The 16,219-nt window shown below is 39.2% G+C and overlaps 1 protein-coding gene across 1 annotated transcript in view; it reads right to left on the reverse strand.

The window, feature by feature from the left end:
- MYOM1 (myomesin 1) overlaps positions 1-16,219 on the reverse strand; it is a 155,751-nt gene that overhangs the window by 74,763 nt on the left and 64,769 nt on the right. Inside the window, exons 11-15 of the mRNA XM_040632692.1 lie at positions 16,065-16,153; positions 15,893-15,955; positions 11,791-11,955; positions 9,481-9,642; positions 2,641-2,782 (exon numbers count right to left, since the gene is read on the reverse strand). Of these exons, the coding sequence (XP_040488626.1) occupies positions 2,641-2,782; positions 9,481-9,642; positions 11,791-11,955; positions 15,893-15,955; positions 16,065-16,153 (621 nt within the window). The remainder of the gene's footprint in view (positions 1-2,640; positions 2,783-9,480; positions 9,643-11,790; positions 11,956-15,892; positions 15,956-16,064; positions 16,154-16,219) is intronic.

Genomic DNA, 16,219 nt, shown 5'->3' on the forward strand with positions numbered 1-16,219 from the left:
GAGGGAAAGAGAGAGGTCAGCAAGAATATTAAAAGAAGTATGACTAAATTAATAGCTCCAAAGCTGCAAACCCACCCAATTGCCTCAGATCTCCCTATAAGTGTGGTTCTATAGTTCTTAACTGCATGCACTCAGTTCCACTCAATTGCAATGTGTCTGCTTTAATAATAAAAATGCCTCAGATCCTTCCTAAACATGCATACTTCCTTTAAACTCCCTAAAAGCAAGCAGCTGAAGGGACTAGTGCGCTAGGCAGAAGAACTTTGGGGGAAAAACAGACGCAGCAACAGGTATAGGCATACACAATCTTTACACTGGAGAGACCGAGGGGGAGGATCCTGCAAACATCTCCCTGGCTGACATCTTCAGTTCCACCACTGGTGACTTCTTTGTCTTTCTTATGCATTTTCTTCTAAAAATAAAACTACTGTTTGAGAAAGTTAACACCTTCAATATACCTATTTATACTGTAGTTTGGAAAGAGCGCACTTTTTTTTCTTAAGTGATCTCTACAGCCAAAATGGGGCTCAAACTCACAACCCTGAGATCAAGAGCTGCATGCTTTACTGACTGAGCCAGCCAGTCACCCCTGGAAAGAGCCCACCTGACGATCAGTACATGCTATGTGGGTAGAAGGGTGAGGAGAGCATTGTAACATATTTGTTTCTTAACAGATGAGATTGGTGAAATGCAGGGAAACTCTCGGGTCTGGCAGGGAAAGATTATGTGCTTGGAACCTCTGATTTCTAACTAGGTGCTTTTACAGCAGTTGGTGCCTGTGGATAGAGTGGTCACATCCTGGGAGACAAAGATGGCAGTTGAGATTATACTACTGGCCTGATCGACAGGGGGTTAGGGGCTCTCAGTGTGTGATTACATTATACAGCATTAGGATTAAGTAACTCATCAGTTTTATGAGCAGAGCATAGAACTTTTAGTTTATGTCACTTCCCCAAACGGCTCTATGTCTAAAATGTCTAAACCCAAATAATTCGCATGGGGCAGGGGGTTCCAGCGGCATTGCAAAGGTGGTCGGGGTGAGAAGTTTCTCTTTGCTTCCTCGGCCTCACCCTTCCATTCTTTGATATAGACAATAGACATTTCCTCAACCTTATGTAAAGTGCTATCGAATATGGCTTCACTCCCTGACTCCCACCCTTAAATCTTGTCTTTGTAGAAATTCTGGAGCTGCTATGGGTAGGGTTTGGGAGGGAGCCAAGAGGCCTAGGACAATTCTTCAAACTGCCCCTGTCCCTAGAGATTCTCCCTCTCTCCCTATGCAGATGCTGTCATGGTGACCCAGTGACACTACGTGTGCTTCTCAACCCTCATGTGGGTAGAAAGATAGGCAGAAAGCAGCTGCTCTGGAGACGTCTACAGCATGTTGGAGCAGAAAGAACACAAATATATGGCCAGGATGATACATGAATTCTAGTTCTGCTACTTATTACCTGTGTGACTTTAGGCAACTTAGTGCTTTCTCACTAGCATGTGGCTTTGGGCCAGCAACTGTTTCCTACTCACAATAAGAGTATCTACCTTTCAAATGGTGGTTATGGCTCATGGTTAATATATGTGATGTATTTAGAACAGTGCCGTGCACATAGGAAATGTTTAATAAATATTAGCTGCAATATGGTTATTTTTATTATGACTAAGCAAAATGTACTTCTGATTGTCCCTGGTCTTACACTGATTAATTCTGCAAATCCCTTGGAAATCTGCCAAAGACAATAAGGCAGTCTGTAAGGATGAAAAAGAATCTACCAAAAACTTCACAGTTCATTAGTACTAAATGACAAAATAATGTGGAAGTATTTAGTATATGGTTAAATAGTATATGATTTATTATAAATATTTCTCTGGATGGTATTGAGCCCAACGGGCATACATTTACTTCTTACCGTAAATATTCAGTTTAATATTCCTTGGTACAAACCTGTTGTACCACAGTGGCACAGATTATTTGTCCCCAGTGGCTTCTACAATTAGATTCTATTACTGAAAAATGGACAGAGAATTGGAGCAACTATTTGAATAGAAACTAAGTCAGATAATAATGTATTTAGGTTGATAATCTAAATTTGTTGTCTATATTGTCCAAATTCACTGGATAATTAATGTGTAAGACCCAGTTACTATAAATATCAGAGGTTCTAACTTTCAGAGAATGTAAATAGCAAAAACTTGTAGAAAGAACATAATTTAATACTATCGATATTTGTTATTTGTCTAACTTGAAACCACATCCTGTGAAATGAATAAGATTTTGTTAGTATTCCTGAAGTATTATTCTTTAAATTGTTTAATATTTTAAAATTACTGACATGCTAGGAATGTGGACATTAAATACCTCGGACACCAGCTGTTTGCAAAGTGGCCGCTATAAGGTCTATAAATTCATAGCATTCTTGCCAAATTAGTGACTTGCATTGGTAGTCAGATTCAAAAATTATCTTTGGAATTTAGATCAATAGATAGGGAGGGGTGTGAGAGAGAGAGAGAGAGAGAGAAAGACAGAGAGAGAAAGACAGAGAGAGGAGGCCAGAAAAGAAAATATTTCACATAGAAATGGTGGGAGAAATCAAGCATGCATCTCTATGGCCAAATCACACGAACTGAACTAGACTAAGTACTAACTTATCAATAAAATAGCCCAGAATAGGACTCCCTCCATCCACAGCTGGCTGTTTCCAAGAGATGATGATATAATCTTTGTTGGCATCCAAGCACACCACGTCCAAGGGAGAGGCTGGAGCTCCTTCAATCTCTGCATCAGCGTCTGTGGAAATACAGAAGGATCCCTTTAAACCTCTCAGACAAGATCCATCACAGTCTGGCAATCCCTGACTTAGGGCACACATTTCTTACCACACCCATAGTGGCTACATCTTTGGCCCCAGCAGAGCCAGTTCCAATCTTAGAATTTGCTTACCAACATGACAATGCGTGCTTTTCATCATCTGTACAAAGAACATTATGTTAGAAAGAGCTCTAAAAAGGACCCATGACCTTTGCCTCACGGCCTTCGCCTGCTCAAAACGTTCTAAAGGAAAATAAACTGAGCTTGGGTGGCTCAGTCAGGTAAGCATCTGCCTTCGGCTCAGGTCATGATCCCAGGGGCCTGAGATCAAGCCCCACATTGGGCTCCCTGCTCAGTGGGGAGCCTGCTTCTCCCTTTCCCTCTGCTGCTGCCCCTGCCTGTGCTCTCTCTCTCTCTCTGTCAAATAAATTTAAAAACAAAACAAAACAAAACTTTTTTTCTTAAAAATAAAAAATAAAAGAAAATAAATGTGGAGATGTCAGGAATCACTGTCAGAAAAGTCTAAGGGAAGCTGAGCCAGAAAATCTGTTCTTAAGATATCTGGTGTACAGTGTTACTCAGATATACGAACTGCTCTGAAGGGGAACAAATAGCCCCTTCTGTCACCTTGTGGATACATCCACAAGAGAATAAAAACCATGAAGCTTCGCCCTCTCCCTCTGCTGGGCACTCCCATTTTGGAAGAGAAAGGAAAACATTCACTTTAATCAAATGTTTGTTCCCAGACTGAAGACACTTGCGAAAGGAACTCTGATGCAATATCCACATCTGAGCTTAGTTTATCCGAGTTTAGTGGAAGTCCAGGGTTAGACAAGAAAGGGAGGGCAGTGAATGTTTACGAAATGAGATCCTTTGACAGTGGGTCTCCTCAGCAGTGTCTTCAGGCACAGCTAAATTTGTGAACCAGGGATGTTTTCAGGGGGAGAGCAACGGGAATGAAAATAATCTGTCAACAGCCTTTTAAGTGAGAGGCAGGGTTTCTGGAGGTGGGGTCCACATTGCCCATTCCTCCTGACTTCTGGTCCACCTCCTTATAACTGGAGTTAACCTGAGAGGAGGCTGAGACGTGTCGGAGCCACTCAACTCAAGGAAAACACTTCTGCGACTGAGTAAACACTTTTGTTTTACAATGAGCTATACTTCAGTAACTCTTATAAATTACTAAACCATTTGATAATAAGGCAGAAATATTTGTGCACTTCTGAATTTGATAGGTTTGCATTGCCAGTGAGGAGGTCAAGTCACTTTGGTTTTGAATATTCTGTTTCTTGCCCCATGAATCTGCAGGAAAGTGTTTTAGGCAACTTCTCTGGCACAAGTGCCATATGAGAACATAACTAAATCACGGCCCCTAAAAGTGAGCATTTTGGTGGGGAAAAACTTCCTTCCTTTCAGGCTTTGAGAGCACTGAACTGGGGGGAGAGCCCACCTATGGTGAAGTTGGAGCAGAGCTAGAAAAGGGTAGAGATGCTGAGGTTTACAGGCCTAAGTGGCAGAAGAGGGATGCTGGAAAGCCACTCAGTTGGAAAGGAACAACTGGCAACCTCCACCCAAGGCCCACAGTGTAACAACCAGGAATCCCTGGTTTAGTTTGCTGAGAATCTATTGTATGTAACAGAGCCCAGCAGACAGTAGGCAACGAGGGAGCCAATTTTCAGCATATTTATAACATTGCTTGGACCATGCCATTCTTGGGGTGGGCTTGACAGTCTTTCTAAAAACAGGTTCTGTATAGGAGCTGCTGGAAGCCAAATCCAAATACTGTGTTACGTTGCGACACGTCTGTGCTCCTGGCTCTCAGCAGCCCCGCTAGCATGCTTTGACCACAGCGCCCACTCGGTCAGCAGCAACCCTCCTAGCCTGTGCCCTTCTTTCTCCCGACCCTCCAAAAAGCCAAAGTCTTTGTGTGTTTGATTAATTAGGTGGGAAAGATTAGCCTGCTACTCTTTATATTTTCACTTTTGACATAGCTAGTAACTTTTTTCAAAATGTAACTAACGCTATTATCTTCAGGATAAAAGCAGTGCTTCCTTGTTAAAATATACGATAATCAAAAAATATATGTTAAAATCCTCTTCAATTCCATAATTCAAAGATAACTACTACTAACATATTGGCCTAGATTTTTCTAGATTTTTTTTCTATATGAACTCAAAAGTGATTGCTTTTGAAATAAAAATGGGATTGGACTATAGAGTTTCATGTTAATATATTTCTATATCAATAAATATAGATAAACATCACTTGTTTTCATTGTTGTGTGGTATTCTGTTGTTTACACAGGACATTTGTTATACTTTATTTTACAACTCCCATGGGTGGATATCCAGATTTCTTCTAGTTTTTCCCAATATAAACATTTTTCTCACCTTTGTTGGAAATGTGCACTATTGATACAGAGGAACAAAACATCCTGAGAAATGTTGAAACAATTAACACTCACCTGCAATTTACAGGAGTGCTATTCCCTCCAACACTTTATCCCAGTGGATTTTAAAAATCCTTTAAATCTTTGCAATATGATAGATTAAAATGTTACATCATTTCAATTTTCATTTCTTTGATTACTAGTAAAAACTTTTTCATATATTTCTTTGTCATTTTTAATTGTTTTTTCAAGACATTTTTATCCTGTCCTTTACCACTTTATCATCTCTCTCCCTTTATGCAGTGGAGGGGGTGGGGGAGGAAAGAATATATAAAACATAGAAGTCTAAAAGAATATGTAATAAAATAATAACATTGGAATAACTATTTTCTTTCTTTCTTTCTTTCTTTCTTTCTTTCTTTCTTTCTTTCTTTCTNCTATTTATATGATCTATTTTTTTCAAAAAGAACACATACTACCTATGTAATAAAATCCTGGCCAAATATGTGCAGCTCTGGAATGTGTTTCTGCAGACATACGGTGATTTATGTAATGATCATTCTGGTTCAGAAGCTATTTTCTGAGCAGCAAAAATATCAGAGCTCTAAAAATGCACCAAAATGGCCTCATGCAGTTCAATGTATACAGAGTTTTATAAAACACATAAAATGTCATTTAAAACATGCTGGTAATTCTTGGGGCGCCTGGTTGGCTGAGGTGGTGGAACATGTGACTATTGATCTGGGGGTTGCAAGATCGAGCCCCATGTTGGGTGTAGAGATTACTTAAAAATAAAATCTTTACAGAAAAACCAACATGTTGGCAATTTCTTAAAAAGTGAAACATAAATTTAACATATGACCCAGAATTCCACTTGTAGGTCTCTACCAAGAGAAATAAAAACATACATCCATGACACAAATGTTCATAGCAGCATTATTCATCACAGCCAAGGCTGGAAATGATCCAACTGTCCAACTGGTGAACGGATGGACAGAATGAGATATACCCATACATCGCCATATTACTCAGCAATATAAAGGAACAAACTCTTAATATGTGTTACAACATAAATGAACCTCAAAATAGATGTTTTAATGAAAGAAGATAGATGTAAAAGTAAAAGTCCACATACTATATCCAGAAATGTCCAGAGAATGCCAACAGAGGCAGAATATATAGGTTAGTGATTGCCTACGGGCTGGTCTGGGGATGACAGTGGAGAATGGGCAAAAAAAATCCCTTTGGGGTGATGGAAATGTTCTCAAACTGAATGGTAGGTGTTGGCAGCACACTCTGTAAATATTCTAGAAGCACTGTCTACTCAACATAGGTGAATCTTGTGGTTTATCAAGTACACCTCAATAAAGGTTTTTTTAAAAAAAGAATCTAAAATACATCATTTAAAATAAACTTTTAAGTGAAATATTTTTCTAAAAGTTCTTAAGTTCACAAAGCGATTACTGAAATTTATCTTTCCAGTTTTGTCTTTCCCGTTTATCTTCTCAATTCTCTCACATAAATTTGTAAAACACATAAAGTGTCATTTAAAACATGCTGGTAATTCCTTGGGGTGCCTGGCTGGCTGAGGCAGTGGAGCATGTGACTCTTGATCTGAGGGTTGTGAGTTCGAGTCCCATGATCGGTGTAGAGATTACTTAACAATAAAATCTTTACAAAAAACCCAACATGTTAGCAATTTCTTAAAAGGTTAAACACAAATTTAACATATGATCCAGCAATTCCACTTGTAGATCTCTACCCTACATTGATAAATTTTAGAATCTTACTGTTTCCTTATTTTGTGGATTTGAAAACTAGCCTGTACAAATTTCAAATTTCAATACCGTCTCCCTGTCTATAGTCAGTAATGTGAAGTCTGGCCTAAATCTGGCAGAGAGCCACAATTCTGGATAAGGGCACTGAGAAATGTTACTGAGAAAACCCTAGACTATGTCAGAGTTCCCAAAGTCCACGAAAGAATCGTCAAATCATAAGTAACTAAGGTTTTTTTCTTGAGTTGCCAGAGACTCTGTCTGGTTTAGGTAAGACAACTGAGAGCAGAGGCAAAGACTTTGCTTACTCAGTCCTTATCTAGCCAGGTTTATCCAGGTGGTCTGTCTACACAGACTTACTTGCTGATGAGTTTCAGTGCGTCCATTTATCCAGAGGCTAGCATCTCTCTTCCCTCAGGGATATCTAACTTTTTCCTCAATACTTTTGTGTAGGAGAAAGTCTGATGCATTTTCAGATGATGTAGATATTCATGTATCTTTACCAGTTGTTGCTCCGGGATGGAATGCCACAATTGTTACTGTTCTCTGGGGGTGTGTGTAGGCTGCTAACTGTCCCCAGTATCCATTTTTCTTGTTTCCTTTTAGTACTAGAAGCCCAGCTTTAGCAGGTAGCATGACCGTCCAACTGGACACATGAGGCCCCAGCTTCCCTCACTGTGAGATGTGTGCATGTGACTAAGTGTTCACCATGCAGAAGTGATGTGTACAACTCTGCATCTCCCCCTCCACTTCCTCTCTCTCCTCTTCCTATAGGCTGGGATGGGAACATGGGATAGCACCATGGGAGCAGTGGAATAACAATGTAGATGGGACTTGGGACTCTGAACTACACCCCTATTTCTGAATTCATAGACATAGGAGAGAAATAAGCTTTTTTGTTTCATCAGCTTAGCCTATACCCTAATTAAAATCCTGGGTTAGGCATCAGAAGACCTGAATCCTAGGTTCACTTTTGCTTTTAACTAACTGTGAGGCTTTTGGTAAATCACTTTATTTTTCTGAACCTCAGTTTCTGCATCTTAAAATTAAAAGATTGGACTAGAATAGGAATCCTAACTTTTTCATGCCATAGACTTCTTTGGCAGAGTGACAAAGAAAGTATAGAGGCCCCTTCTCAGAATAATGTTTCAAATGCATAAAATAAAATACATGACATTGCCAAAGAAACTAAATATATTGAAATATAACTCTAATCATAGAGCCTTCGGGAGACTGTGGATCCCAATTAAGGACACCTGACCTCTAAAGTTCCATTTGGTCAAAATTCCTATGAGTTTATGATTCTATTTAGTGCGCAAGAGATTAAAAAAAAATTAGTAAGTCTCCTGTATTGTTTATATTTTAGTTTTCTCTAAATTATGATGTTTTGACACTTTAAAACCTTTCTGACTGGGAAGACACTGCCCCTCCCAGGACTAGCCAACTCTTGGAGATAGCAAGGGCTCATCCAGGAGCATGCCTATGATATGCAAACCGACCAATCCAGAGCCACGCCTCCTCTATCTGGCCTGTGCACCCCATGAGGCCATATTCTCCTGCCTTAATCATTGTTGGGCCAGTTAGCAGGCCACTAGGGACCACGCCTATAGAGTGGAGTCTACCAAAATGATTCAAACTAGCCAATCCTAAACTGTTTATCTTGCCCTGCCTTGCCTTTCCCACAGAAACTCCAATAAAAGCCATGGCCTAAGCTCTCCCCACCTCCTGCCCCTTCTGCCTCCTGACCAACCCGACCTATGCACATGTTTCCCCTGGTGGCCCTACGTGGTGTGCTAAAACCTGTGAGTGTAATAAACTTTGTTTTCCCAAGCCTCTCCTGTGTCTCTCTTGTGGCCACACCTGACTAACATCACAGAAGAGAGCACAGAACACTGGCCCTGTAGCCTGTAAGTGTCGATGGTCTTCCAAACGCGCTGGGATCCCATGTAGAAGTAACATTCCCACTTGTGGACATCCACTCCATTCAAGACACAGGTGAAGAAAGAAAGACTCTTAAAATCACACAGTTTGCCCTAAGGATTAAGTTGTAGGACCTTGTTTCCTAGTTCATTAAAGCTGAAACTATAAAGAAGGGGTCTGGAGTGAAATAATGAATTTGCTCTGTGAAATAGATATTAAAGAGTAAGTCCCCCAGAGCACATCCTCTTCTATTGCAGCTTCCATAAACTGAAATGGCTTTTTCTATTGTTGGGATGTAGCATCTCTACTCGAACACCTATAGAGAGCTGCACTGGTGACTCACTGAAGACAAAGAAAGTCTGACATGAGTGATAGTAACACAGTCCGGAAGCTAGTTACCTTTGGGTTGGTGCCTCAGGGGTAATCTTTTCATACTGGGTCTAATTTTACTGGAAGTTAATAACCTTATGCCATGTATTATGGAAGAATTTTCAAATGGCTCTTTCATCATTACAAAAACCATTTTTGGATAGATTGATTTGGCCTCAGTGTTTTAAACATTCTTGGGTGTTCTGCTTTTTGCTGGGTCTTACCTCGAACAAATACATAAGCGCTATATTGTTCATAATATTCTCCCATTCGTACACGGATTGTGTAGAGGCCTTCATCTTCTTTGTTGAGATGAGAAAATGTCAGCGTTGCTCGATCTCCGCTCCAAAGTGTTTGCACCCATTTGGATGGAGAAACAGGTGCTCCTGGAAATTTTTTCAAAAAGTAAGAAAATGAACTGAGTTTTCCTCCCCTTGCTCCCTTCTTTTTCCATCCTTCCCTCCTTCCTTTCCTCCCTCCCTCCCTCTCTCTCTGCCTCTTCTCCTATATTGAGAGCTATTTGACTTTTAGTGAAAGTCTCTAGGGCTTTGAGCCATTCTACCATGCTTATATTGGTAAAAAAAAAAAAAAAATACTATATCAGAAGTGAAGGGACTAGGGCCAGATACATAATCTGCCGGGTCTAGGTCCACTGCAAAATGAAATTGCAAAGCCCCTGTTCAAAAAGCAGAGAAAAAAATACAGTTATAGGTACTAAAATATAAGGCTTTTTCCTCCAAAAATATTTTACTACATATAAAATATAATTGGGGTAATGCAAATTGCAAAAAAAATTTTCATGCCATAATTTTATATATAAAATATTTTTATTAATGTAATATCTTGATTGATAATAAGATATTTCAGGCTTGCTTTTCTGCAAATTAAGTTATTAGGTCATCAGATTTATACTTTTGGCAACTTCATTTTAAGTCAATGTAATTGAGGGGCACCTGGATGACTCGGTCAGTTGAGTGGCCAACTCTTGATTTCTGCTCAGGTCATAATCTCAGAGTCATGAAATTGAGCCCCACAACAGGCTCTGTGCTCAGGCGGAGTCTACTTGTCCCTCTCCCTCCCCCTCTGCCCCTCTCCTCTACTCCTCCATCTCCCATCAAATAAATAAATAAATCTTAAAAAAAAAAAAAGTAACATGAGTCACTCTTTGCAAATGCAAGATCAGAAATGAGTTGATCATTTTTAATTTTGAGAAGGATCTTTCTGCTGATGCAACTGTTACTGTAGCTGTTAAGATAATACATACTTAAAATATTATATAGTTTTATACTATATTGTATTACATAGATAAGTTCTTATAAAGTTAACATTGGGTTAACTTTCTGATAAATTATTTCAAAATATAAATTTTAGTACTCTAGAGTTAATGATTCTTAAGGAACAAAATTTCTAAAAAAAATTTGACTTCATATAGATTAGTTTCATGTAAGTCTGGATTTAATTTTAAATGTAGTTTTACATAATAATATTTTGATATTTTCTCTACCATGTTCTATAACTTGTGGAGGTTATACAAGAGGCTGAAAATGATTTGTATATAACCCAAATGTCAGTTTATGCATTCTATCACTGTATCTTCAATTACAAGGAAAAATTCATTTTAAAATTATCTTCCTTGTTAATAATTGCTTCATCCACAGTTTCATATGAAAATAGTGTTCTTTTTCATTGAATGGGACAATCTTTAAGCTTAATTTACATTTTTCAGCCTCTGAATATTTACTGTGCAGTGTTACAGCCATTTTCAAAACCAGGGATTCTAAACTCTTTGAAGAATTCCAACAACTGCCTCATATGCTTTACTGCAACGCCTATATGCATGATTTTATTTTGTAATATTTTACTGACAAAGTTTACTGCCTGGTTGCTGGTAGTTCCTGTCCTGATGCTCAGGCCAGTAAGTTAGTATTTGTGCAGATCCCATAGCAATGAGCTCTGGGGAAGGAGGGGCGGGCTGGCAAGCTGCGGCTGTAGGTTCCCATGCTGCCCCCGCTTGGAGCCTCTTCCCGTCCCATGTTCACCATCCACAGTGCTGTTGCCATTACTGGTTTTGGGCTGGACCCAGATGCTCTGGACTGCCCCAGGCACCTGTGTGCACAACTGAAGTTCAGGCCAGCTGCTTGGTGAGAACTCTGCTCTCTGCCCACCAGGCCGAGGGGTCAGTGGGCATGCTCCATAGTGCCACTGGACTTCAGTGGACTTCCCTTAATTTTACTAAATAAAATTAACTTATAAAATAAATATATAAGTAATTTATAAAAATGCATTTTTTGTCATCCTTTCCACAGATTACTTGGTGATAAGAAATTATAACCACCACAAATATATTATGAAAGTTCTGCTACTTTGATATATGCATAAAAACTCTTTCAACATCCAGTAGGTTATGCCTTCTAATGTCCAGATTCTGCCAGTCCAAGTCTGTGGTCTTATGGACACTCATGCTTGGGTGCCATGCCCCGTCTGCTACCTTCTGTGAATAAGAACCTAAGTGAGAATTCATCATAAAGGCTCACCGTTCCGATACCACTGGATCTCTGGCTGGAAATGCTTAATTTCAGGAGTGATAACTACACGGCAGCCTAGACTCATTGTCTCGCCCTCTCTTCCAAAAGACACATCAAACTTGTCATCAAAGTGGATCTCAAACTTGGATGCATAACCATAAGGGGTCACAGCAACTGGGTACAACAAAAACAAACATCAATAATTTGGTTTTTTTCTCATCAAAGAGACACTAGCATTTTAATAAGCAGTCAAAACAAACACTGATCAAATGGACTATCTGGCCAAAAATTAAGTCTTACAAAGAAGTACATAGCACATTCCCAAATATTATGATGTGAAATGGAAATGCTTGCTTCATTGGTCAGATAAGCTCAGTATTTATTTTTATTATTGCAATGAATAGAATTTAAAGGTCAGGCTTAATACCTCACATAGCATGTAAATGAATACCACATTTAGCTTAGACTTAAATACTTAGCATAATATATGCACTTTTTAGATTTCTAGTTCATTTAAAACTCAGCTGCTCTACTCTCCAGACAAAGAGTCATATCAATTACTCATAAAAATAGAGTTTTCCGACTTATTGGAAAAATTTATTGCTTCAGTATCTTTAGTGATCTGAGTGAAAAAAAAATATTAAAAGAAACGTCAAATTGAAAAGTTTATAATATTGTGACTTTAAAAAATACTTTTCTTAGAAATATCTTACTTATAGATTGAGTATATACATGCATCATAAACCCTCCCAGGCTTTATTTTCTCTTTTCTCAAGGAAAAGAGCTTGGGAAAATAATGACTGCGTTAACGGGTTACCATGCCACGTACTTGAATTTGACATGTCGTCTAATCCTTTCAAAAACCCCATGGCACAGATATTTTTTTTCCCCTCTCTTTCAGATGAGAATGTAGAAGTTCACAAAAATAATACATAGCTAATGTCCAGGGTTCAAAGGTATTATGTGTGAAATTGAAATTCAAACCCATAGCTGCCCGACTCTAAAATTTAGGCCCTGTCTCACAGTTCATCTCTCTTCCCAACACCTCTTAGAATTAATTTGAAAATGCAAGCTAAAATTTATTGAGTTCATCTTGTGCCAAGTATTGGTCCCAGTGTTAAATGTCTATTAACTCAAACCTCATAATAGCTGTCTCGGGTAAGTTCCATTGTCATCTCTCTGTTTTATAGATGAGGAAACAGAAGCATAGGGAGGCCTAATTAACTGCCCACAATGACACTGTAGAGCCAGGGTTTACACTGGCAGGCTCTTTCCAGAAGCTGTGCTCTCCAGCAATACGTGAGATTGCCTTGACTCCGTGTGTCCTCTGGGAACCACTAACCAAGAGTGAAACAACCACTCTGAAGCAGAGGTTCCATCTGCCCCACTTCTATATGATGATGTCCTGCTGAGATCAAAAGTAAAACAAATCAATCAGACCTCGCTGTCTGGGAAGGCGGGCTGGCTCCAACGCTGCCTTAGGAGGTAGAGATAAAGGTTACAAAATAGAGATAACGGTTAGGTTGGGATTTGGCGAATCTGTGAGCCAGATCTGGACTGCCTCCTGCTTTGTACCATTAGAAATAATTTTTCAATTTTTTAATGGTTGAGATAGAATCAAAAGAAGAAGAATATTTTGTGACATGTGCAAAGTCATAGAAAAATTCAAATTTCAATGTTTATAAATAAGGTTTTATTGGAACACAGCCACATTCAGTTTTTACCTACTGTCTATGGTGACTTTTGTCTTGCAAAGGTGGAGTTGAGTAGTTGTGACAAAGACCATAGCGCCACAAAGTCTAAAGTATTTACAGTCCTAAAGTATTTATAATTTACAAATTACAGTTAGTTCACAAATTACAGTCACAGGAGTCCTTTACAGAAAATGCCAACTCCTGTTTTAGAATATGGTTTAGAGGGTGCCTGGGTGGTACTCGGTTAAGGGTCCAACTCTTGATTTTGGCTCAGGTCATGATCTCAGGGTCATGAGATAGGGCTCCACACCTGCTTAAGATTCTCTCTCTCCGGGGCGCCTGGGTAGCGCAGTCGTTAAAGCGGCTGCCTTCGGCTCAGGGCGTGATCCCGGCGTACCGGGATCGGGTCCCACATCGGGCTACTCCGCTATGAGCCTGCTTCTTCCTCTCCCACTCCCCCTGCTGTGTTCCCTCTCTCACTGGCTGTCTCTCTGTCACATAAATAAATAAAATCTTTAAAAAAAAAAAAAAAAGATTCTCTCTCTCCCTCTTCCTCTGCTCCCCTACCCCACTAAAAAAAAAAAAAAAAAAAAAAAAAAAAAAAAGGAATACGGTTTAGAGTTAGAAAGACAAACTTACAAGCCCCTACGCTACCATTATGTGTGGTTTTGTCTCATGATTTAACCTCTCTAAAACTATTTCCTCATCTGTATAGTGTAGATAAACGACACCTATTTTATAAGCTTTGGGAGAACATTAAATGATCACTGCGTATAACAAAGTGTCTTAGTATGCTGTCTGGTACAACTGATCAATATATATTAACTATTAGAACAGAACCACAGGCAGGGAGCTTCATCTATGATATTTATCAGCATATTCCAAGCACCTAAACCAGTACCTCGCATATAGCAGATGCTCAATAAATGTTAGTTGAATAAATGAATAAAAGCCCTCTGTTTTCTATGTTGGGAACAACTGCACTCAGTTCAGGGACCAGTCAGAGGAGGATCTGAAAGATTAAGAAGTTAGAGAAGTAAGGTTGAGCTGGGCTTTTAGACCCTAGCTTGATGGAGAAGAGAGAAGTGGGAGAAATATGGATGATGATATGGCGGCGGGAATGAGCAAGACACATTCGGATGATTGTGAAATAAATGATTAATAAGCCAGTCTTAGGGACAATAGGAGATAAGTCATAGTTTCAGAATTTTCAACTATTCTATCTCAGTAAAAATCAAACGATAGGAGAAAAACATGATATGGCTTCTGTTCCTCCCTCACTTCTACTCATCATCCCCTCCCACCCGCCCATGGGATTGATACCAAAGATTAAAACTTGGAATATTAAAATTAGGAGCTATCCCATGACACTGACGGAACAGGTCATCTACAGACACCAAACTAACCAATTAGGTGAAAAACTGACCCATGAAAAAGTACCTTCATCAAGCATTTTCAAAACTATCATTTATTTTTTAATGTTCAGAAAATAAGTTCAGGCTTGACTAACTTTTTCAGTTTGACCACTGTAAGCATTGAATTATTTGAACAACCATAAGGGTTTTACTTTTGTTGCTGCCTATGAAAAGATACTCAGATATAGGTGAAATGATTGAAGTTCATAAATTACCACAGATCAGAATATTTTTAATAGTTTGTTATTAAAGCACATTTAGACATTTTATTTATTTGTTTGTTTATTTATTCTCAGAGAGGGAGAGGAGGAAGGGCAGAAGGAGAGGGAGAGAGACAATCTTAAGCAGGCTCCATGTCCAGTGTGGAGCCCAACATGGGGCCTGATCTCACAACCCCGAGACTATGACCTGAGCCGAAATCAAAAGTTGGATGCTTAACCGACTGAGTCACCCAGGTGCCCCTAGATTTCATTTTAAATTACACTTCATAAATTAATGTATCTGTTTATGCATTCATTATCAGACACGTAACAGTTAACAGCTTCAGTGTGATGGATGCTGTGATGGGGGTGCCATGGTCTCACCGGGGACACCTAACTCTGACTGGGCAGATGTGGGTGTGGGAGTCAGACATGGATTTCTCCAGGAGGTGATGCTGACCTGGATGCTCTGATACAGGACACACTTGGGGGGGGGGCATGGTTAAATCACTGCCCAGGTTTGTGTAATCATCTTTTTCAGTTTAACACAGAAAGACTTAAAAGCAGTTGCCATTTTTAGCCCATCATATCTGGGCTTTTATAAAACCAAAATGAAGCAGTTATATTCAGAAAGAGAATAGTAACCAAAGAATCTAAAAAATAAAACCCAGCATAGATAGCTATTCTATGCATACTAACATATATTATAATAATCCTATCTTTTATTTCAGCATTCTAGAATGGCTTATTCTGCTGTATTTTAAACAGAGATGACATTTAGCAAATATATTTTTAAACTTACAGCTGAGGGGCAGGGTGGAAACCCCAGCATGGAAGCGAGTCTCATCAAACTCTCCCTTATATCCTAGAAAAGAAAGCGGATATGCATGTGAACTGCTTCCTGATTTATTTTTTAGCAACGAGAACAAATTTCTTAAAGTACACTTTGAATAAAACAAGTGCAGCAAACCTACTCTTTACCACGACTGAAGCATATGCTGAAAGCTCCCCTTTAACGTTCATCGCTGAGGCCCGGTACTGAGCAGTGTCTTCAAAATCACACCTGAAAGGACAGATGCAGATGAGTGACCGTTGCTACAAGCTGTTCTTCTATCAAGGATCTCTTTGC

This window comes from Ursus maritimus, unplaced genomic scaffold, assembly GCF_017311325.1.
Source record: "Ursus maritimus isolate PB19 unplaced genomic scaffold, ASM1731132v1 scaffold_18, whole genome shotgun sequence".
NCBI classification, from domain to species: domain Eukaryota; kingdom Metazoa; phylum Chordata; class Mammalia; order Carnivora; family Ursidae; genus Ursus; species Ursus maritimus.